Source organism: Tenrec ecaudatus, chromosome 12 (genome assembly GCF_050624435.1).
Source record: "Tenrec ecaudatus isolate mTenEca1 chromosome 12, mTenEca1.hap1, whole genome shotgun sequence".
Taxonomy (NCBI): Eukaryota; Metazoa; Chordata; class Mammalia; order Afrosoricida; family Tenrecidae; genus Tenrec; species Tenrec ecaudatus.
Genome location: NC_134541.1, coordinates 25160866 through 25184032, shown reverse-complemented (window position 1 = coordinate 25184032; position 23167 = coordinate 25160866). Strand labels below are relative to the sequence as shown.

General features: G+C 58.6%; 1 protein-coding gene across 6 annotated transcripts in view; it reads left to right on the top strand.

Annotated features, from left to right (window-relative positions):
- The window catches only part of SRC (SRC proto-oncogene, non-receptor tyrosine kinase), a 49238-nt gene extending 28275 nt beyond the window's left edge, over positions 1–20963 (top strand). For all 6 annotated transcript variants that reach the window (XM_075528780.1, XM_075528774.1, XM_075528775.1 and 3 more), the window contains 12 exons: positions 3597–3749; positions 5210–5467; positions 6465–6564; positions 11369–11467; positions 11610–11713; positions 14004–14153; positions 15170–15325; positions 15982–16161; positions 17347–17423; positions 18109–18262; positions 18393–18524; positions 18779–20963. In XM_075528780.1, the coding sequence (XP_075384895.1) occupies positions 5218–5467; positions 6465–6564; positions 11369–11467; positions 11610–11713; positions 14004–14153; positions 15170–15325; positions 15982–16161; positions 17347–17423; positions 18109–18262; positions 18393–18524; positions 18779–18987 (1611 nt within the window). In that variant the 5' untranslated portion in view covers positions 3597–3749; positions 5210–5217 and the 3' untranslated portion in view covers positions 18988–20963. The remainder of the gene's footprint in view (positions 1–3596; positions 3750–5209; positions 5468–6464; positions 6565–11368; positions 11468–11609; positions 11714–14003; positions 14154–15169; positions 15326–15981; positions 16162–17346; positions 17424–18108; positions 18263–18392; positions 18525–18778) is intronic.
- The last annotated feature ends 2204 nt before the right edge of the window (positions 20964–23167 follow it).

Below are 23167 nucleotides of genomic sequence, written 5' to 3'. Positions count from 1 at the left end.
AGACCCCAGACGCTGTACCTTTTGATAGCTGGGCACCATCAGTTTTCTTGGACACATTTGCTTATGCACCCATTTGTCTTCAGCGATCATATCATGGAGGTGTGCATCCAAAGATATGATTTTTTTGTTCTTTGAAGCCTGATAACTGAAAAAATTCCTATGCAAACTCACATATCTTATTTTGAAGTAAAAAACAAACAAATGGGGCAAAGACACCTGGTGGGCCGGATAATTGTCCTTGGTGGGCCACATGAGACCGTGGGCTGTAGTTTGAGGACGCCTTCCCTAGACGGTATATCTTTTGATAGCCGGACTCCATCAGCTTTCTTCACCACATTTTCTTATGCACCTGCTTTGTCTTCAGCGATTGTGTTGAGAAGGTGAGCATCATAGAATGGCAGTTTAATAGAACAAAGTATTCTTGCTTTGAGGGAGTACTTGAGTGGAGGCCCAATGCCCATCTGCTACCTTAATACTAAACCTATACATATATGCACACAGATCTATTTCCCCACCCTCATATATAAATATGTTTATATGTGTACACGCTTTTTTAAGACCTCTATAAATGCCCATTGCCTCCCATCTCTTTCCTCTATTTCCTTTGACTTTCCTCTTGCCCCACTATCATGCTCAGCCTTCATTTGGGTTTCAGTAATTCCTCTCAGTTACATTACCCTTGGTCACACCCTACCAGGCCTCCTACACCCTCCTCACCACCAATTTGGATCACTTATTGATCCCTTATCTCCCTGGGTTTGTTAACACCACTTCCTTTCCCTCCACCTTCCCCTCTCCCATGCTGCCCCCCCACCCCCGGAACTGTTGGTCCAGTTGTTTTCTCCTCCAAATTGTTTATTCAGCCTGTCTGATTTAGACAGACCTGCGGATATAATAACATGCACAAAAACAAGACAGAGCAAAACCAACCAACAAAAGAAAACAAAACAACAACAAAAAGCCAATGACAAAAAAACCTCAAAACAAATAAACCCAAAAACCAAAACAGCACAACAAAAAAGAAAAGCTTGTAGTTAGTTCAAGGACTGTTTGTTGGCCTTTAGGAGTGTTTTCCAGTTGAGTCTGATGGGGTGCTAAGCCCTGGCCCCAAAGTTTATTTTTGGTATTCCTTGGGGACTTTGTTGCTCTGTTCCCCTTGGTGTTCTGTTGCACGCCCTTAGTCATGTGGTGGGATCCATCGCCCCCGCCATTTCCTCTCAGCCCCTCCAAGGACCTATCTCTAATTCAGAGTCTGGCAGTGGCGGAAAAGATGTGGGGGGTTGGCCCTTCTCAAATGGTGACTCACGGTGACTTAGCGTTTGGGTCCCAGAACCAGGGGACCCCTATCTGAGCCTGTCTTCTCTCCGCCCACTCTGTTTTTACAGACCTGGGTGCTTCATGTTCCCCGGGATCCTGGCCAAGCTGCCCTCTCCCTGGGCATGTGGGGATGACCTGCCCCTTCCCACAGGGAGCCCATCCTTCAAGTCCCCTCCCACAGTGCCGGGGGGGGGGGGAAACCCCTGTGAAGCCCAGGCGCTTGTCCTCCGGCCAGGATGAAAGGGAGTTTACTTTTTTCCTTTGTATCATTTTGTGGTGCCCAAAGGATCTGTGTGTCAGAATTTAGGACGTTATCAAGTCTGGCAGAGAGCCCTTCCCTGCCCTAGGCGGGAACTGGTCACCCAGGTCGCCCAACAGCTCTGTGATATTATGAGTGCTTGTGTCATCTGAAGTTGAATGGGAGGATGGGGGGAAATGAGGAGCTGATGCCAGGGGCTTAAGGGGAGAGCAAATGTTTTGAGAATGATGAGGGCAATGAATGTACAGATGTGCTTTACACAATTGATGTATGTATGGATTGTGATAAGAGTTGCGTAAGCCTCTAATAAAATGATTAAAAAAAACAAAGTTGAATGGGGGCGGGTGGGGGGGTAGGGGTAGGATTCAGACATAGGTAGTTGGCTCCCGCTCTGACTCGTAACCTCTACTCGGCCTGCCTCCCTGCACACACATGTTATGCATGTAGACTCAGAGTCCACCACAGAGACTGTGGTCTTGGAGGTCGCAGTGGGGTCTGTCTTCTTGTGTAGGAACTTTGGGGTCAGAAGCCATGTCTCCCCACCAGCCCCCTGTCCCAGGACACGTTGTACACCCCCTGGCTCTTCCTCTCCTTACAGGACACATCGTTATTCACCCCCTCTTCTTGATGACTTCCAAGGGCCGGAGGTCACTCCTCATCCCAAGTTGCTAGTTCATTCTAAAGCAGTGGTTCTCGAACCTTCCTATGGCCATGGCCCTTTCATACCGTTCCTTATGTGGTGGTGATGCCTAACCATAACATTATTTTCGTTGCTACTTCATCACTGTCCTTTTGCTACTGTTCTGAATTGGGTGACTTCTGTGAAAGGGTCGTTCGACTCCCAAAGGGGTCGCGACCCACAGGTTGAGAACCGCTGTTCTAACGGAAGCTTGGGTTCCAGGACAGTGTTTCAAAGTCGGCGCTCCATGGCCCTGGCATTCAAACCCCCCAAACATGATGAGAGCCAGTAACATCGCTGAACTGTGTGCATAAGAAACATTGGAGTAGCAAGTAGTTTGTTACATTTATTTAAACCACACAAAATTGTTATTCGCAAGATCCCACAAACAGGGTCCCTGCTAGCCTGGGTGCCCTCTGAGGCAGGGCCTGACCATTCTTCTGTCCCCTGGGTGAGACTAGCAGAGGGCCTGCGTGCACAGTAGGTGCTGTATCTGCTGATGGCATGGTGGTGGAATTCAATCCCCTTGGAGCTGCGGGTAACTGGTCATCAGGTACCTGGGAACCAACCCCATGTGGGCACTGGGGGCTCTGTGGAGTGGGTTGCCATAGAAACAAGCCTTCCTGGTCCCCCAGGTCCCTTGATCTATCCCTTGGGTTGTTAAACAGGTCTTTCTAGGGCCTCCTGTGTCCTTTGAGCGGGACGGGCTTCAGGAATCCTGCGGTCACTCCTGCGCAGGGCAACCAGGAGTCCTGAGGCCCTGAGACTGCAGACTAAGGCTCACCTGGTGGGGGAGGGGGCGGCAGGACAGGGCTGGCACTCGGGAAACAGTCTCACCCAAGGCAGGGGACTTGTCATCAGTCATCGGTTCTCGGAGGAGATTCTAGACCAATCCCAGAGCCTTCAGCATCCTCTTGGGAAGAATAGGAATCCGCCTCCCTGGTGGATCTCTCTTCCAGAACTACACAATATCAGCCCCAGCTGATGTGGCCGGGACTGGGTCTTCCCTTCCATTGATGACACCACGGCCACAGAGAGTCACCTGCCCCCTAGCGGCCTGATGGGGCTGGGGCGTCTGGCTCCAGAGCCAACCCTTATCCAAAGTACAGGCCCAGCCTTAAACTCTTAAGTTTTTGTTTTTTAAAAATCGACTTGTATTTTGGGTGAAACTATACACAGCAACACAGGTCACCCTCCCACCGTGTCGGATTCGACCTGGTGGTGGTGAGTTTGCGTTTGAGGGCTGCCAGAATCGGTGCCCGAGGAGTGAGAACCCTTACAGAGCTTCTTGTCCATGTCCACACAATAGTCTGAGAAGCCCGCCATGTCTTTTCTTTGCAGATGAAGACGCTGAGGCCCAGAGAGGGGAAGTGACTTGCCCAGGCTTGCACAGTGAGCTTCTCATCCCAAGACCCCTGATTTCACACCTCGTCTTGCTGCTGAGACCTCAGGCTGCCTCCCAGGTCCTCTGGGACAGCCCCTGCCTTCCACAAGGTAAGGTGATGACCTAGTCAGGCCTACTGAGAAGTGGTGGGGTGGGGTGGGGTGTGGAGCTGGGAGAGGCAGCGTGACCGGTGGGAGACCCCAGTCGGGCTTGGCAGGAACCGCCGTGAGTCAGGTGCTGTGAATGAGGGAGGCAGAGGCGGCAGGAGGAGCTGCCAGGACCGTGGATGTCAGGAGATAATTTTCCGCAGGGTTCTCTCTGTTTTTCCAGTCTCTGGGCCTCCCAGGCCTCTGGCTCATCTCTGAACTCTTGCACGGTCACCGGTTCATTCGACTGTTGATTGAGCACCTACTGTCTGCCCCACCTGGTGCTTGGCCAGGCTGGGAACACAGTAGTGGACAAAACACAGACAGACTCCTACAGCAGTAATTACATACTCACATGTACTAAGGAAACAACAATAAGCAACAACACCCCCCCCACACACACACATGCTATCAAGGAGTGACATGAACGTTGGAGAGATTTGACCCGATCAAAGGAGTCCAGAGCTGGCCCTTTTGAGCTGAGAATTATGGAGCCAAGAGGAAGTGGCTGTGGAGGCCTGGCGATGTGGTCAAGGTAGAGGGAGGAGCAGGTGCAAAGGGCCTGTAGCTGCATTGTACTCCCTGCAGGGCTTGCTTTGAGCAGTGGTTCTCCAGCTTCCTGATGCGGTGGCTCTTTCGTATAGCTCCTCACGTTGGCTGTGGTGACCCCGTTTGCAGGCATACCTACACTGGGCAAACCCTCCTGGAGATGGATAGAGGAGCGGTGTCTCGGCTCCTAAGACTATCAGAAGTATGGTTTTAGGAGACCCCTGTGAAAGGGTCGTTCGACCCCCAAAGGGGCCGTGACCCACAGATTGAGAATCACTACTTTAGGACCTTTCATCTGGCTCGCTCCCTGGGAGGCCACTTCTATCTCCTTCCCCGGTGCTAAGCAATTTCAGTCCACCCCACATTCATCAAACAGCTTCAGTGAGCCCTCTCCTGACTGCCAGGTGCTGGGGACATGGGCATGACAAAACTAAACAAACCAACAAGCAGCTCACTGCCTGACTCCAAGTCACCCTGTAGGACAGGGTAGCACCGCCCCTGTAGGTTTCCGAGCCCCATCTTTCTCCCAAGGAGCGGCTGGTGGTTTCGAACTGCAGACCTTTGGGATTGCAGCCCAATGTGCAAACACGCTGCTGCCAGGCTCCTTATGCCCATGAGGGAAGGATGGAAACACTGCCTTGAGGGGAGCAGGGGAGCCTAGGGCTTCATCAGATGCCATCATCCCTCACCCATTTTACAGTAGAACATACTGAGCCTCCACCAGCCTACCTTACCCTCTCCCTACCTCACCCTTTCCCCATGGTCCCACAGCATCCTTTCTGGCCTTCAGGTTTGCCATCTGTCGACTGGGAGGGGGTGACGCCATTGAAGGGGTCCAGGAGGCTCCCCTCCACCGGGTCTTCTCCTTTCACCAGCCAGGAGCATGGGCAGCAATAAGAGCAAGCCTAAAGATGCCAGCCAGCGGCGCCGCAGCCTGGAGCCCACAGAGAATGCCCACGGCGGTAGCGGGGGGGCCTTCCCCACCTCACAGACCCCCAGCAAGCCGGCCTCCGCCGACAGCCACCGCGGCCCCAGCTCGGCCTTTGTCCAGGCAGCGGCTGAACCCAAGCTGTTTGGAGGCTTCAACTCATCGGACACGGTCACCTCCCCGCAGAGGGCGGGACCACTGGCTGGTCAGTGGGCCTGGGATGCCCCGCCCTGCCTGGCCTGGGGCAGCCTGCCCTGTTATGGAAGGGGAAGAGTTACTTGCCCTGGGGATCTTTGGTGGTGGGGGTGGTGGGGGTTTCCTGGAGGCGGTGGGGGTGGGCGGCTCTATGCACTGCCCAGGGTGGTATCCATGGAGTGTGTGTATGTCGGGGCGGGGTGGTGGGGGGTGGTGGTGGTGGTGTGCATTTACATTCGTCACCGTGAGGGTGCATAAAAGGTAGAGAATGGAAGTCCAGAGAAGCAGGAGTGCATGGTCATACCAGATGGAGGAAACTGAGACCCAGAGAGGAGGATTGGTTTTGACCAAAGGACACAGCATCAGGTCGGGCAGCCAGTGTGTGTGGCAGGGGCCTGAGGACAACCTGGGCCCTGCAGGGGAGAAGGGATGGGACCAGGAGGCCTGGTCCTGGCTGCTGAGATGCGCCCCTGCGCCCTCTGCTGGCATTGCCTGGTATGGCAGGCTTAGAGGCGCACACTACCAGGGAGATTGGGGGGGGGGTCCCCAAGACACGAGACAAAGAGATTCACACAGACATGTGCACACACTCAGAGCCACACCCACGTGGTTGCACACACTGTCAACAACTTATCAAAGACACCCTTACAGCACTGAATCCCTCTCAGCCACGGGTACCCTCTGTCCGTCTGTCTCTCTGTCACCCAGACACACACTTGGGGCGACATGGGGTGAGCACATTCGAGGGCAGGTGTACAGAACCACAACACACATCCGCCAGGATACCGACGTACAGTCAGTAGATTGACCACAGACTGGTGCACGCTCTGGGACACACGGACACAAAGATCCACAGACACTGGATCCCCTCCTATGTGCCAGGACACTGACACTGGGGATACAGCAGTACGGGAAGCAGGCCCCTCCCCACTCTTTCCCAGTGTGAGGCTCCCCTCTCCCTCAGTGTGGGCTCTTTCCTCTGACACCCCCCCCCCCCAACCCCACAGGTGGCGTGACCACCTTTGTGGCCCTCTATGACTATGAGTCAAGAACAGAGACCGACCTGTCCTTCAAGAAGGGCGAGCGGCTCCAGATTGTCAACAACACGTGAGTGCCCCCCCGCCCCGCCCCCCCCGTCGCTCCACACCCTCCCTCCCACCCCTGACGTGGGTCCAGAGACTCCTCTGAGTGGGCCTATAGGCCCTGCTGAGGCCAGAGGCTGAGGGACAGAGGGTGGGCCTGCTGGAGAGGTACCGTCAGCGGTGCTTATTGACCTAGGGCTCTGGGCAGGTGGGTATTGGGGTCCGAGAACTAGAAGTGGGGGATAGGGCAGGGAATTGTCACCCCAAGCCTCAGACCCTCCAGAGGGACTTGGTCAGGGCAGAATTGTGCCCTTATTGGTGACAGGGCTGGGGGCAGTTTGGGGGGGTATGTGTGCTTTGGGAAGGGGCACAGCAGTTTCCAGCTGTGGGTGGGGGGCTTACATTGGGAAGGTTGGAGACAAAAGAGCCAATCCAAGAGGGGTCGGGATTGGACATGGGTGTGAGATGTGGGGGGCACTGTGGGAGGGTGGGACTCTGGCCATGGGGCGCAGACTAGAGCCTGCTGACCCAGGGGAGCCTGGCAGCCTCCTGCCAAGGCCAGAGGTCCCTGGGAGCAAGGAGTGAGGCCAGGAGGGGTGTGGGGCTCCAGCTCTTGGGTAAGGGTTCTTTCCCCCACCCCCACTGCCTCTCCCACCCCGTTTCTTCTGCGTGGCCTCCTAGACTAGAGTCACGGGAAGGAAGGGAGCCCCGATGCCTTGGGGGGGTGACCGAGGCTTTGAGCACTATGCCCGGCGCAGGGGTGGGGTCACCAGGAGAGGTGGGCAGAGCCCCACCCCCAGTGTCCCTGCTGCCCCCTCTGCAGGGGACTCCCTGCAGGCCCCCTCCCACCCCCTGTCCCATGCTTGCTCTCTTCAGTCTCCTCTCAGCCTCTCCTCTCTCTGCTCTGCTTCTCTCTCGCTGGCCCCTAGGAGGAAGGTGGATGTCAGGTGTGTACGCACTGTGGGGGCCATGGGCTGGGTCAGGGCTCTGTGGGGAGGAGGGGGGACTGCTGGCCTGCATGTGCTTCATGCCCGGTGACCCCGCCTGCTGTCTGGCTCCCTGGCTGCATCTCCTACCCTCCCCAGCTTCACCTTGCTTGCTCCAGACACCCATGGGACCAGTCCCCAGCCCCAGGCTGAGGGGGTGGGCAGGTTTCCCTGTCATGCCCCTTTCCAGAGCTGCCCCCATATAGAGGCTTGGGTGAAGAAGGGCTTGTCCACGGTCCTGGGCCCAGTATGTCCAGAGTCCAGCATGGGCGTCCCAGAGCAGGCTGAGGGGCAGGCAGGCAGAGGCTGGGCTTGGCTCAGCCATGTGGAGACCCCCTGCTGTGTGTGTGCCCCCTGTGGCAGGAGGGGCCACTTGCAGAAGGATGTGGGGATGGAGGGGGTGCTATGGAAAGCAAGGAGACTGGGAGGGCAGAGCAGAGTCCATTCAAGTCTCCTCAGGGGCCTGGCTAAGGAAGGAGCAGGACATCGCTGCCCCAGACCACGGTGGCCTCCCTGCCTCCTCTCCCGTGGTGCATGCTCACCCTCGGCTCCCCTCCCCGCCTGGCAAACTCCGATTCATCCCTCAGGCCCAGCTCAGGGGCCCCTTCTCTGGGCGAATAGAGGGGAGAAAGAGGCGCCGGGTGTTTTCACCCACATCCTTGCATCTGCTCCTCATGACAGTCCCCCCCTCCACACCCAGGTGTAGGGATGGGGGAGAGGGCTGTCTCCATTTTGCACATGAGGAAACTGAGGCTCAGAGAGGTGAAGGCACTGGCCCCAGGTCACACAGCCGCCCAGCAGGGGTGGAACTCGGTTTGGAAGCCCCCTGCCTGCCCTCAAACTGGCTGTTTCTGGTCGGGGGGCGACTTCTCCGCCCTTCCATTCTCTCGCGTGTCAGAGCCCTTGCCACCAGCTGCTTCCGTGTTCCTCCCCGCCCGGGACGGGCTCCCCGAGGGCAGCTCTGGGATCTGCCGCGCTCTCTGTTCCCATGTCCCTAGTCGCTCTGCGCAGGCGTGTGCGCCGGGTCAGGGAAAGGCGGGGTCCTCAACTGCGGTTGGTGGACGGGACGCACGGCCAGTGATCAGACCACACTTCATGGCCTGTCCGGGCGGGGTCCTGTGGTTGGCCCCGCGCCTCACGGTACTTCATGCATGCGTCTCCACACGCCGTGCTACAGATGAGGACACTGAGGCCTGGAGAGGTGCAAAGACTTGCCCAAGGTTACCCAGCAAGTGTGGCGGAGCTGGGAGGGCGCGGCAGGCGTTTGGGCCCTGGCCCTTGTAGGAGGGCTCGGTGTCTCCGTGGGGCAGGGAGACACCGCCAGCGTGGTGGGAAGGGCCCCGAGGGGTGGGGGTCATAGCTCGAGGTGAAGTGTGGAGCCACAGACCTCTCATTCTGTCTCTTTCCGCTGGCGTCAGGGTAGCCCCCCTGCCCTGCCCATCCCATCCACCCTTCCCTTCCATCTTCCTGCCCTCTGGGTGGGCTGGGGGAGCATAGATGGGCTTGGAGCTGCCAGAGAAGCTGGATGTATTGGGCTTCCTTTGTGGGTTGCTCCTGATTTGGGGGACAAGGGGTCGGGTGGGAGCCCTGTCTCTTGCACAGCACTCAACTGGTCTTTGCCTGCTGAGGTGGGTCGGGGTGGAGCGCGGGGGCTGCCTTTGTAGGAAGAGGGGTCCCAGGAGGTTTAGTGGCCACTCACATTGGAGGTGTCGGGGCCTCATAGCTCCCCCAGGCATTACCCTGCTTGTCTGCCCACCTGCCCACCCCCATGGCTCAGAGCTCATTACGGCCTAGGCCCACCCCCAGGCGCCCTGTATGAGGGAGAGGCTTTTGGTGTCTAGCCTGGGAAGCCCGGCCCCCATGGGCCTGGATTGGGATGGAGGGAGGTGGAGAAGTAGAGTCACAAGCACTGGCTGGGCGGGGTCCTCGCATTGGCAGGCCTGGCACCTGACCCCCCGGAGCTCCGTGCTGACTAGCTCTGGGCCTCCGTCTCCTGAGCCTGAGGTCTGACCTGGCATCCAAGTCCCTGGGAGTCGGGGCCCCTGAGGTTTGCCTCTGGAGCCCTGGTGGCACAGTGGTGATGGGTTGGGCTGCTAACTGCAAGGTCAGCGGTTTGAAACCCTCAGCTGCTGCTCCAGAGGAAAGGAGTTACAGTCTTGGAACCTCTCAGCAGCAGTGCCCCCCCTGTCCTGGAGGGTCACTATGAGCAGACATCCACGTGATGGCAGTGAATGTCCACGTTTGTCCAGAGCGGTCTCTCCTTTTCCCACGTTCCAGAAGCGTCTTTGGGCATGCTCTCTGGTGGACACTGCTGGGCAGTAACCCTGCAGCTGTCTCCTGCCCCCTTGGCCTGGGGACCCCAGCTTATCCACCCACCACGGGTTAGGGTCCCCCCCATGCTTCAGAACCTCCCCCACAAGCCCTTCCTTGGGCAGGCTCTCGCACCGCAGTCCATGGGCCTCCGGCGTCTGGGCTTGGGAACTAGTGAGGACCCAGGCTGTGTGGCCACTTGCTCGTGGGCCTTGGGTACTGGTCTGAGGCCTCTGGCCAGGGGCGGCTCAGAAGAGCTGGGAGCCAGAGACTCAGGGTTGCCCTCTGACTGTGTGACATGGACAAGGGCTTTCTGTCCCTGGCCTGGGGGGCAGGCAGGGGCTGTTTTGCCTGCCTGATTTCTTACAGCCAGCGAGAGACAGAAAGGCTGCTTTGGGTTAAGACAGCTCAGGAAAGCCCCACCTGCATTCCTTTTGTCTGGGGTCAGGAGCCCGAGTCAGGCTGTGTGACTTTGAAGAAGGGCCTGTGCTTCTCGGGCCTCAGCCTTCCCATCTGTACAGTGGGTATGGGAGGTGGTTCGGTGCTATTGCCCTGCCGTGATGTCCCTCATTCCCCACAGGTGCCCCCCTCCTCCCCGTCCCCTTGGGCTGCTTTGGATGTGAGGCCTCTGCCGGCTGCCCACCCTGTGTCCCCCCTACCCCCAGTCCCGCCTGGCTCTCTTCCTCTCCCCTCGAACTTTCTGCCTCTCATCACCCCCATCTCTGCCTCTTCTCTCCCGATGGGCTCTCACTCTCTCCTCCCTCCTCTGTCTCTGGACCCCCGCTCCAGCCAGACCTGGTTCACATTCAGATGGCTGCAAAGGTACTTCTGCCCCCTCCCCACTCCCACCCAGGCCCAGGGGACCCGCACACGGCAGGAAGTTCCTCCTGTCCCCATCACCTCCTCCTCCTGCTCACAGGGCAGTCAGTGTAGTAGTGCCCTGGGCGAGAGAGCCTCTTCCGCTTGAGCCCCTCCGACATGGCGAGCTGTGTGACTTTGGGCAGGCCCTCACCCCGACCTCAGTTTCCCCCTGCAGATGGGCAGCTGCAGGAGGCGGCTTACGGTGCCCAGCTGAGGGGTCCCGTGATCTGTCCCTGAAGCAAGCATTGGAGCAGTTTTCAGGGCTGGGACCTGGATGGCCACCGATCCTAGCAGGGTCACCCTGGCTCTTTCTGGGTCCCACCAGCCCTCAGGCCTGGAAAGCCTGACCTGTCCTCTGTCTCAGGCCAGAGCCTTCTCTCCGGCCATGGCCTGCTTGCCCCCAGAGATGGCGCTCCCCGCCTCTGCCCGAAACGGCTCCTGGCTTGCCCAGGGGCTTCCGCCTGGAGGGAAGCAGACTCCTTCCTTGCCCGGGACTCTGTCTCTGTGGTTGGGGGTCTCGGGCCTGGCGATGTCCACAGCAGGCTTTGGCCTGGAGGTGTCTGGGACAGGGAGGGGCAGAGCTCAGGGCCAGCTCCACCTGGGCCTGCAGGGTGCACCCAGGAAGATTGCTGAAGGCCCCCTCTCTTGTGCTTCCTCCCCGCCCCCACGCAGAGAGGGAGACTGGTGGCTGGCCCACTCGTTGAGCACAGGGCAGACGGGCTACATCCCCAGCAACTACGTGGCGCCCTCCGACTCCATCCAGGCCGAGGAGTGAGTACCTGTGCTGGTCGCTGGCCCTCCACCATCTCGGCTGAGCTGCCCCTGGGCCCCCCGGGGTACCCCAGGGAGAGGTGCCATGGGCAGGGCAAGCCAAGGCTGCCAACACTGCCACCATCCCCCCAACTCCCCCCAGGTGGTACTTCGGTAAGATCACCAGACGGGAGTCAGAGAGGCTGTTGCTCAACGTGGAGAACCCGAGAGGGACCTTCTTGGTGCGTGAAAGCGAGACCACGAAAGGTAGGTCTTCTGGGGACTACGGGGGCTGGGGCTCGTGGGGTACATAGGAGCTTGCTGTGTGGTGCGGCGTGGGACGAGCCTCCCGCATGGCACTACCAGCTGGATTCAGGCCAAAACAAAACGCCAAACCCCAGACCACACAGATGCGCTGCCGCTGAGCTGTTGCTGACTCTTAATGTCCCTCTCGGGCGGGCTAGCGTGGCCCCTCAGTTTCTGAGACCCTAACTGTTGGCACAAGTAGAATGGCCCCGTCTTCCTCCCTCAGAGCACCTGGTGGTTCCTAACTGCAGATCTTGCGGACTGCGGAAGCCACCATGTGCCAGGGCTCCTGGGCTTGAAGGCAGGGGGACATTTGAGGAATACGGTGTTACTTGGCAGGGGCCCGGGGACACAGTGGCGGCCACATTGGCCACCCCATTGTGCTGCGGCCCACAAGGCCAGAATTCCAGACCACCAGCCGCTGTGAGAAAGACGGCTTTCCCTCCTGCCAGAGTTACAGCCGCAGAAACGCACAGGGGCAGCTCGGCCCCACCCGCCGGGCCATGTGCGTCAGCATCGACTCTGTGGCAGTGAGTTTGGTTTTGCGGTTTTGTTTATCTGGAAGGATCCCTGGTGGCACAGTGGGTTAGGTATCGGTCTGCTAGCCACAAGGTCAGCAGTACAAACCTACGTGCTGCTCTGCAGGAGAAAGAAGGAGGCTGTGTACTCCTGCAAAGATGTAAAGTCTTGGCAGCCCAAAGGAGCCGTTCTCTTGTGCCCTGTAGGGTGGCTGTGAGTGACACTCGCCTGGGTGGCAGGGAGTGTGCTTGGTTCGGGTGGCATCTGGGGCAGCAGAGGTGTAGCTGAAGGTGAGGCTTGGTCTTTCACGAGGCCTGAGTTTCTTGAGGTGAGGAATGGGGGACGGTGATCAGTTTGTTGAGGTCACACAACACGAGGCTCAGGGTGGGTGCTGGTCCAGAAGACCCTCCCCGCCCCTTCCTCGGGAGCCTCTGGAGCTGAGACTGGATGCTGGCACCTGGCTTGGCTCTTCTCCCAGCTGCCCTGGCCTCTACTCCCCGCCTGTCCTGCCCCCAGATGGAGAATGCAGGCCCTGGTCCTCTCTAGCCCCACAGAGAATGGGTCACAGGTGCCCTGTTGCCATGGTGATGAAGCCAGCGTGCTTCCTGTGGACCTGGGGCTCAAGGGAGCAGAAATGGGAATGTGTGTATGCCACACAGACAGGTCTGGGGGAGTGTGTGTGTGTGTGTCTGTGTGTTTCTGTGTGGAGTGGATTGTGACTGGGAGAGGTCCCTGTGTGATACAGAATTCCTGCACGTGTGCACAGGGTTATGACATGTGTGTGCTCACGTAGTGCGGTTACTCAGGCATGGCCTTTGGAGCCCCAGGGGATGGGCTCAAGTCCTAGCTCTGTGCCTGACATTCTGGGTGACAGGACACCAGCCACTTTCTCTCTGTGGGCCTCCATGTACCCAGCATGAATCAGATTTCCTGCCTGGGAGCTGTCCAGAAAGAAGGCCTGTGGGTCAAGAGGCTGGGCCAGGCTTCCAGGAAGGGCCTCTCTGGCTGCCGGGCCAGGCTTCTAGGAAGGCCCTCTCTCGCTGCCGGGCCTCTCCCACTTCCCCAACTCTGGGGCCCAGTCCCACTTATTCCCAGCTGCTCCCAGCCACCTCAGGCTCAGGGCAGCAGAGGCTCCTAGCCAGGCCTGCTGGACGCCAGCAAACACTTCCAGCCCAAAGCTTCCGTAGGCTTAAGGGGAGCAGGGAGGCGCCCCCAGGGCCCAGCTCAGCCTTCAAAGTCCTTGGTTCACATCTAGTCACCAGCCTTCATCATCTACTGACTCTTGCCTAAACCTGGACTGAGCTGCATGAGGGGCTGGGGCAGGGACAGTGTCCCAACAGGTAGACACCGAGAAGAGAGCAGTTAGGCCAGGGGTACACGGCCACTTGGGGTAATCACAGAACTCCCAGCAAACCCTGATTGAACCTCTCTCTTCTCTGTGGTCTCACTGAGCTCCCCCAAAGGTCCTGGCAGTTCCCACGTTGTGCAAAGGGGTGAACTGCGGCCCAGAGAGGGCAGTTGATGTGTTGGAGTCACACGCAGGGTCCAGAGGTCTCACCGGAGCCTGGGGGTCAAGGCGAGGGGCTCTGGCCATCGGCTCTCATCCAGTGTCTGTGTGTCCCTGAGCTGGGGCTAAGAGGCTTGCAGCTAAGGCAGCCCAGCCATGCACAGTGCTCTTGAGGGGGGTGTCGGTGTGGCGGCATGGGAGTCACTCTCCCCTCGGGCCCTGCAGGCGCCTACTGCCTCTCCGTGTCTGACTTCGACAATGCCAAGGGCCTCAACGTGAAGCACTACAAGATCCGGAAGCTGGACAGCGGTGGCTTCTACATCACCTCCCGCACCCAGTTCAACAGCCTACAGCAGCTCGTCGCTTACTACTCCAGTGAGTGTGCTGGCGGGGGCACCCTCTGAACACACGGGGTCTCCTTGCTGCCCCCCTTCTTCTCCCCTGTCCCCTGGCCTCCCTCTCCCCTACCAGCTTCAGGGCGGCTGTACCATGGGAGCATCAGCGCTGAGAAGGGGCTGGCAGAGGCTGGGGTCGCTTGTCTCTGCAGCACCAGGGCTGGTCTGGGAGGAGGAGAGAGGGGCGTCTGGGCCGACTGCAGCAGAAGGAGCTTGTGGTGTGGGGTGTGTGTGTGTATGTGTAGGGCCTGTGCTGGGGACCTGTGTGTGGAGTATGTGTGTGTCATGTCCATGTGTGTGCATGATGTGTTGTATGAGGGGCACATGGGGGGTTGTGTAGGGGGGCACAGGTGCAAGATGTATACCGGGCCCATGTGTGGGGCACATGCGGGGTGTCTATATGGCGTGTGTCTGCGGGGTGTGCGAGACGCCTTCTCCCCACTCTGTCACCAGGTCCCCCGGCCTCTGTACCCATTTGGTCACATCACAGGGTTCACTCCGTACCCCCTGATGAAAGCCTTCCCCGGGCTACTTTGAAATCTTGGGTGAGGTCTGAACGGGCACCTCCCACCACTCCTGACCCACGCCCAGGGCCTCGGCACAGGCTGTACCTACCCTCTGTGTGAAGTGTCTCCCTCTGGAGAGCCTGCCGGGACTCTGTCAAGCCCACCTGCACTCTCATCGGCCACACTGGTGGTCTTGGAAGGTAGTTACAGGAACCTGGACACCTGCCGCTCCTGACTCCTCCCCTCCTGGGTTCCCAGCCCCAGCTGAGGTGGCCACCACTTCACACCCGGTGAATGGGTGAAGGCAGGCAGGCAGGACTCGGTCAGTGCGCCCGCCGAGGCTGCAAGGGTCTGTGTGAGGTGTGGTGTGTGTGAGCATGGTGTAGGTGCCTGGCCTTGAGGGCAGCCGGTGTGTGCACGTGGTGAGTCCTGCACATGCCGTGTGATCGGAAGCCTTACTGGAACGCCACGTCCCTGCCTCTGTCCTCAGAACACGCCGATGGCCTTTGCCACCGCCTCATCACAGTGTGCCCCACGTCCAAGCCGCAGACCCAGGGCCTGGCCAAGGATGCCTGGGAGATCCCCCGCGAGTCGCTGCGGCTGGAGGTCAAGCTCGGCCAGGGCTGCTTCGGGGAGGTCTGGATGGGTAAGGCCCTGCCCCTGCCGCCTTACCCCTCAGGGAAACCAGGGCCTGAGAGCCAGGTGGATGTCTATCCATCTCCGTGACAACAGGGCCCGAGCCGCATTAGATGGGACTCACCTTAGCCCGCTCCCCTGCAGACCCCAGCACCTGTTTATCAAGACCCAGGAGGAGGTTAAACTCTTGCTGGTCAGACCTTAGTCTTTGTGGGGTGCAGGCTCCCGGGAGACGTCTGGTTCTGCAGGCCTCCCTCAGCATCTCACCCAGGTCCCACGTCATTTTGCCAGTGCATGACACACCTTTGATGACGAGCCGAGAGTCAAGAGGCCCTGAGACCACTAAGTGCCCCACGAAAGCCACGGCCTCGCATCTTGTGGGCTGAGCGCACTGCTTTCCAGAACATTCCTCACCACAGTCCCCACAGCAGCCGTGCGGCTCGAGCACGTGTCCGAGACTCCTTGAACCCCGGCATAGCAGTCCTCTCAGGAGCATGCTGAGCTCATGTCTGTTTTACGGAGAAGCCACTGAGGGGTGGCCGCAAACAGTGGGGCTCTGGCTTGTCTAGTCACAAACCAGCTGTTGGTACCTAGATGGGTGCGTCTGGGCGCCTCTGGGACAGGGCTGGGGGGCTGGTGCGAACCTGCCGGTGCCCCTCCCCACAGGGACCTGGAACGGCACCACCAGGGTGGCCATCAAAACCCTGAAGCCGGGCACGATGTCGCCAGAGGCCTTCCTGCAGGAGGCCCAGGTCATGAAGAAACTGAGGCATGAGAAGCTGGTGCAACTGTACGCAGTGGTGTCTGAGGAACCCATCTACATTGTGACCGAGTACATGAGCAAGGGTGAGAGGCCCGGCGGCGGTCGGCACAGTGGCGGGTCCGTGGGACGGCTTCTCCCACACAGAACATTCACCTTCGTAGAATCAGATTCTCCCGTCCGCTCCTGTCCAACCCAGCCAGGATGGCCCCCTTCTCCGTTGTAATCCTAGGCCGTCCCTAGTTTGCTGGTTTTCTGAAGTGGTCGGTCAATTCTGGGTCCCGGAGATGATGGACTCCAAGCCTCCAGGCCGGTCACGTCCAGGTGGAGTCTCTCCCTTGACCTTCAGCTTTTGTTTAAACGAGTCAATTAGCTGGTGGAATTCCACTCGGCTCTGAGGTCTAATCGGCAGGCAAGGCTGTTTAATGCGTGCTAGCGGGTGAACGTTCGTGTACCCCTGGTTACAGTGCAGGTGTGGCCTTCTCCGTCACCCTGAGGGCTTCCTTGTGCCTCTTTGCAGCCCCCACCCCCAGCCCACCGCTGACCCACTTTTCATTTCTCTTTTATTATTTCAAAAACCAGATTTATTGGCACATAACCCACATATTATACAATTCAATAGGCCAGTCGCATCACGACCAATTTTTCAGATGTGCTGTGCCCTGGTGGCGCTGCTGGGTAAGAGCTGGACTGCTAACCGTAAGGTCAGCAGTTCACGTCCACCAGCCTCTCCTTGGGCGGGAAGACGAGGCTGTCTGCTCCCGGAACGATTTACAGCCTCAGAAAGCCTCTGAGTCAGAATCGACGTCATGGTGGTGGGTTGGTTTGGGTTCTATCTATTGTAGAGCTTCGTACACGTAACTTTTTTTTCACAGCGACAAACCCCACACGTGGTGGTGGGTATCACTCTGTTTATTGCTGGCACCTTAGTCTGTTGTAATAGGAGTTTGGTGGCACAATATTTAAGCACCTGGCTGCCAACCAGAAAGATGGGTAGATGGATGGCAAGGGACACCCTCGGGGCCAGACCTACTCTGTCTGTATGTGGTGCGGCTCTGGGTTGTAATCAACTTGAAGATGTCCAGTGACAGAACCCCACTGCATGAGGGGCCCTGTCTGCTTGTTCATCCACTTGTAGAGGGTCACCTAGGCGGTTCCCCATTCTGAGTGAGGGCCCTTATTCACAGATGGCTCTCTGCTGTGCCTGCTGATGGAGGCAGGCCTGGGGAGGGCAGTGGGGGCAGGGGCTGGAGCGATTTCTCTCTGCCTAGGGAGCCTGTTGGACTTTCTCAAGGGGGAGACAGGCAAGTACTTGCGGCTGCCTCAGCTGGTGGACATGGCTGCTCAGGTGAGTCAGCCCCTCCCACTACCCCAGACCTTTAGCCTGTGAGACCCCAGGTCCCAGCTCTCATCCTGGCCCCGCCTCCTGAGCTTCTCCTCCAGGAAGCCTGCCTGGTGTCTCCGGTGCTCGGTGGTGCTCGCTGCTGCTCTGCAGCTTTCCTGGGGGCGTGTGTGCAGGGGGAGGAACCCTCCCCTGGGAATCGGGAGTTCCTGACTCCCTGTAGATTCAAGGCCTCGATTTTCTTCTCCGTGAAGATCCTCCAGCCGCCCGGCAGACATGAATGCGTGCCTGTGGTGGGCAGTGCCCTGTAGGCATGGCTCATTCAGTCTTCACGCAACCTGGGGAAGGAAGGGGAGGGACAGCCGTCATCCCCATTTGACAGATTGGGAAACCGAGGCTCCGAGAAGAGTGGCAGGCAGGACCTGGCAGACATCCGTGCCACCCACCGCCCTGTCGACGTCTCGTCCTGTGCCTGCTCTTCACCCTGCTGTGCTGCTTCTTCCTGTTGAGCGCAGGGCCGATTTTTATGCCACCGGCATTGCGAGCACACTGCCTTCCCTGCCTGGGGAAGTGTGGTGGGCAGGGGTGCGGTTCTCCATTCTCGGGGGCGATCTCCCCACCCTGACTATACGATATGCCTCTGGCAGGGGCATGGGGTGGTCTCTGAGCCAGGCTCTGGGTTCACCTGTAGATCGCCTCGGGCATGGCGTACGTGGAGAGGATGAACTACGTCCACAGGGACCTCCGTGCTGCCAACATCCTGGTGGGCGAGAACCTGGTGTGCAAAGTGGCTGACTTCGGGCTGGCTCGCCTCATTGAAGACAACGAGTACACGGCCCGGCAAGGTGGGCAGGTCAGGGGGGCGTGGGGACAGGGGTGCCCGAGAGGCCCTGGGCACGTTACCTGCTTTCTCTGTCACAGGGGAATGATGCTGTGGATCTGATGAGCCATCCTGGTCTCTCCCTCTCTCCCTAGGTGCCAAATTCCCCATCAAGTGGACGGCTCCCGAAGCCGCCCTGTACGGCCGGTTCACCATCAAGTCTGACGTGTGGTCCTTTGGGATCCTGCTGACGGAGCTTACAACCAAGGGACGGGTGCCCTACCCTGGTAAGAGGGGAGCCCCAGAGCCTGTCTTTGGTACCTGTAGCACCCCTCTGCCTGGGTCACCTTGGAGACGCCACCTCCTCCCAGCCACTTGCACAGCAGAAGAGATTGAGCCTTGGGCTGTAGGCTCTCTCTGTGGTCAGTGCTTTCAATCTTAGGGCCCTGTCCGAACAGGGGAAGCCTCGTCCTTGTCTCATCTGCTCTCCCCACACCTTCCTCACCGAAGCCAAACTCCTCATGCCTCCCTTTGCCCCCAGGGATGGTGAACCGCGAGGTGCTGGACCAGGTAGAGCGGGGCTACCGGATGCCCTGTCCACCCGAGTGCCCCGAGTCTCTGCATGACCTCATGTGCCAGTGCTGGCGAAAGGAGCCTGAGGAGCGGCACACCTTCGAGTACCTGCAGGCTTTCCTGGAGGACTACTTCACGTCCACCGAGCCCCAGTACCAGCCCGGCGAGAACCTATAGGGAGCAGGCCCCCGGGGCCAGACTGGACTCTCAGCTGGGATCCTGGGCGGGCAGTACCTCCCACAGGGTCTTGCTTCCCACCGCTGCCCTCCACCCACCTGTGCTCCCTTGGTGGGGCTGAATTGCCCTGGACAAGGCCCCTTCTCTCCTTGTGGCTGGAAGGGCGTAGGATCCTGGGGCAGCCCTTGAGGTGGCTGGGGGCTGGCACCGTGACTGTCGCCCCACATCTCCTCTCGGCACTCCCTCCGTGAGCTCTAGGGTATCGGCAGGAGGAACTGGAAGGACTGGGGCAAGGGCCCCTTTCCCAGCCTCTGCCTGCTCCACACCTCTGACCCCTTCTCCACTTACCATGCCCACCCAGTTCTGTCTCAAGAGCTACCCAAGACCCTTTCCAAAAAGGAGTGACGGGCCTCTGAACTCTGCCTGCCCCCACCCCCTCTTCCTACCACCAGTGTCTGGGACATCTGTTGGTGGGGGCCATGGGTCCACACCCCTCTCCCTTCTGCACCCTGGCTGGACAGCCAAGGTTCAGCTGGACTTGTGGATGCCAAGTAGTGTGGTTACCTCCTTTCTATCCTGACCTGTTTAGGCTGGAGGAGCCCTTAGAGATCACCACTAAGTTCTTGCCCCTATGGGGAAACTGAGTCCAGAAAGGGGGTCTGTGACTTGCCCCAGCCCACAGAGCAATTCAGGCTTGAGGTGGGATTAGAACCTGGTACTCCCGCTGTCTTCCTCAGGAACCACGAGCTTTGTCCCTGGAGGCCTCTTGGACACAGTGGGGGCACTCAAGGAGCCCGACAGAGAGAGAATGGTGTTGCCATTACCTGCTGCGGGTCTCAGCGGGGCATCTCGGGTGGAGAGTGGAGGAGATGTGCTCAGAATGCAGGGAGAGGGAGCCTTCCATCAGAATGTGGGTGGTGGTTGACCTTTGCAGCTAGTTGGCCAAGAGAGGTAGTGAACTCTCAGGTTCCAGAGGCAATCAAGCAGAATATAGAAGAGCCAAGAGATGGGGAGGCCCTAACCTGGTTGGAGGGTGATCCCTGGGGTTCTTTCTCCAGTTTGTCCTATGGCATTTCAAGGCCAGGCTCTGTTCTCTCCCAGCTGGCACCCCTGAACACCCTTGTAGGGAAAGGAGGGCCAGGCTGGACCCAGGGGATGAGGCTGCCCACTGCCGGGCACCAGGCCTGGCTGTGTGATCTCAGGCCACCCCCACCTCTCTTGGGGCTGCAGTGTCTGCCCCTTATCATGTGACCATGACCTCACGATTGCCCGGCACCTAGCTCGGAGCGAGTCCAGCCCTAGGGCCATCTGGAGACTGTCTTGGCCATGGCTCTGCTGTTCAGCATCTGCGGTGGCCTTTCCTGGGTCCTTGATGTGCCCCTTTGTAAAAGGGTTGGCTGACAGTGTGTGGGCATCTTGCCAGGGCCCCTGTGTGTGTGTGTGTGTGTGTATGTGCGTGTGCCTCCATGTGTGTCCATATTTAACATGTGAAAATGCCCCTACGCAGTCGCCCTGACATGTACATTTCACCACGGCCCCCACCATAGCAATAACACTCCCGCTGCCTGGGCTTCTTGAGCCAGCCAGGCCCTCCAGTGGGGAAGGGAGGCCAAGCAGTGCCTGCCTATGAAATTTTGACTTCTCCTCTTCTACGTGTTGATTACCAAGTCCTCTCCCATCCGTCCTAGTCCAATCTGGGTGCGCTCACCCCAGCGTGCTCTCCAACACCCCCTGCCCCCACTACTGCCCAAGGCCCTTGGTTCAAGGTGTCTTAATATTGATCTTTTCTTTTTTTAAAAAAACAACAGTGTTTTGTAGATTTCAGATGACTATGCAGAGGCCTGGGGGACGCCCCCCAGCTCTGGGCAAGACTTTGGGGTCCCACATTCCATGGCCCAGGCTTGGGTGGCGGGGAAGGACCTAGGATCTGTTGTAAATACTTTGCATATTGTCTGATTAAACACGAACAGACCTCAGTGGTTGGCCGGTGGTTCATTGAGCACATACTGTGTGCCGGGAGGGAAGGAGCAGGCTCTGTGTCCTGGCTGTCCCATGCTGGAGGGCTCCCCAGATGATGGTGACAACACCAGCATGGGGCCATGTGTACATGCCTGTGCTTGTGTGGGGGAGTGAGCATAGCCCATGCCCAGCCTTGCTTGTACGCCAGACCCAGCAGGTTAAACCCAAGACCCCTAGCGCACAGGAGGGGACTAGGAGAGGCTCTTGACACTGTGTGACCCAGCAGCACTGCCAGGCCGGCATGGAGATCATGGATTGAGGGTATGAATTATGGCTGAAGTAGCCCTGGAGGTTCTGTGGGCTAAATGCTGGGTCCCTAATCTCAGGGTTGGTGGTTCAAGCCCACCAGCTGCTTCTGAAGAGCAAGGTGAGGGGTCTGCTCCGGAAAGATTCTGTCTCAGAATGCCCATGTCGGGTTATGGTGACCCCTTGGCGGCGGTGGGTTTAGAGGTAAAGGAAGGCTCCCTGGCCATGCAGTGACTGCCTGGGAGGAAGAGGTAAGGCCACAGCTTTTGACGACGCTGTGGGACAGTTCTGTGGGGTCCAATTGGGTTACTGTGAGTCGGTATCAACCTGACAGCAGCGGGGTAAGCCCCACCTTAATTTTACATCAAATCACACACACTGTCCAAGTCGGCTCCCGCCCGAACAGCGCTGCTTCCTTACCAACTGATGCTTCTGAGTTCAGGATCATTTTCACAAGACCACCATGTCCGGGCGGGCGTGGCCTCCAGACCCCGTGCGTGTGCATGGGTCCAGCAGGTGGCTATGTGAGTCGGTGACATGTCTCAGGTTTGCCCTTGGAGGGTGGGGTAGGTGGAGGAGGTATGGGTATTCATGGGTCTCCTGGGACTGTCAAGCACCAATGTGTGTGGGTTCATGTGGGCACATGTGTTGGCAGCATGTATGTCTGTGTGGACACGACGCTGACCATTCCAACTGGGCCCACGTGTGCAGGGACTCAGTGGAGCAAGCCGTGCACACCAGCCCAGCCCCCACGGGCTCCCACTGTTGACCTGTATGGCCGAGGTGGCTGGGAGTGCTGCACAGACGCCAAGTCCCAGGGTCGAGTCTGCATTCCCCGGACAATACTCTCCGAGTGGCTTGGGAGAGAGGCTGCATCCCTGGCCAATTGCCCTCCGATCCCGTGTCCGCTTTTCAGCCCATCTGGGTGTGCTCATTTATACCTATCTGTACCTCTCCAGCCTTCCCTCGGTCAGTCTCTTCTCTCTCTTCCTGTCCCTCTCCCCTTTTTCTCTGTGTTAGGGATACCTGTTCCTGCCCCAGCCCTGCTTGTCCCCGTCCCTTCCCACTCCCCCTCCCCATTTCATCTTTACCAGCTGAATCTTCGTACCCCAGCTGTACCAGCTGATCCCCAACAGCTGAGGTGCCCTCCTCACCTGCCTTGGTGCTGCTGCTGGCTTGGGCTCAGTGCCTCTGGCTAATAGCCTGCTGGGGCGGAAGGTCTTTATTCCCCTCCCGCCACCATATCCTTGTTCATACAGCCATTGGGCACTGTTCAGCTCAGGACCCTGCTACGGCTGCCTACTGGCTCAGGAGGAATCCAGGGGACCCCTTCCAAGTTGACTCCCAGGTCTTCCTTAATCCGATCCTTGCCTGCAGGTTGGAGTCTGCACTCACTGGGCCTCCCACACCTCTGTGCCTTTGCCCAGGCTGTTCCCGCACCTGGGAATGCCCTTGGTGCCCTCACTGCAGCCTGGCAGACTCCTCCTGACTCTTCAAAACACCCGTGGCTCCTCGTCTTGTGACTCCTCACGCTGGGCCTTGGTTCAAGGACAGAAGCCAGAGCTGCCCACACACTTGGGCCCTCGTCCCTTCCTGCAGACAAGACAGCTTGGGCCCTATCCTCTGTCTGGTGTCTGCAGCCCCCTCGCCTTCCAATTCTGGTTTCTAGGCATGAGTTCATTGTTGAAAAAAAGGTGTTCTTCCGTGACTCAGGGACTGGGCCATGAGGTAGGAAGTGGGCATCTGTTTGTTGCTTGCTCTGTGCCTCCCCTGGCCTCTGTCTGTCTCTGCTGGACCTTCATTCACCCACTTACCCTCTGGGATGCCAGCCTGTGAGACCTGGATCCATTCGTGCAGTCAAGTCTCCTTAAAGAGACTGCAATAGACCCATGTACCTGTGTCGGCACACTTGCTT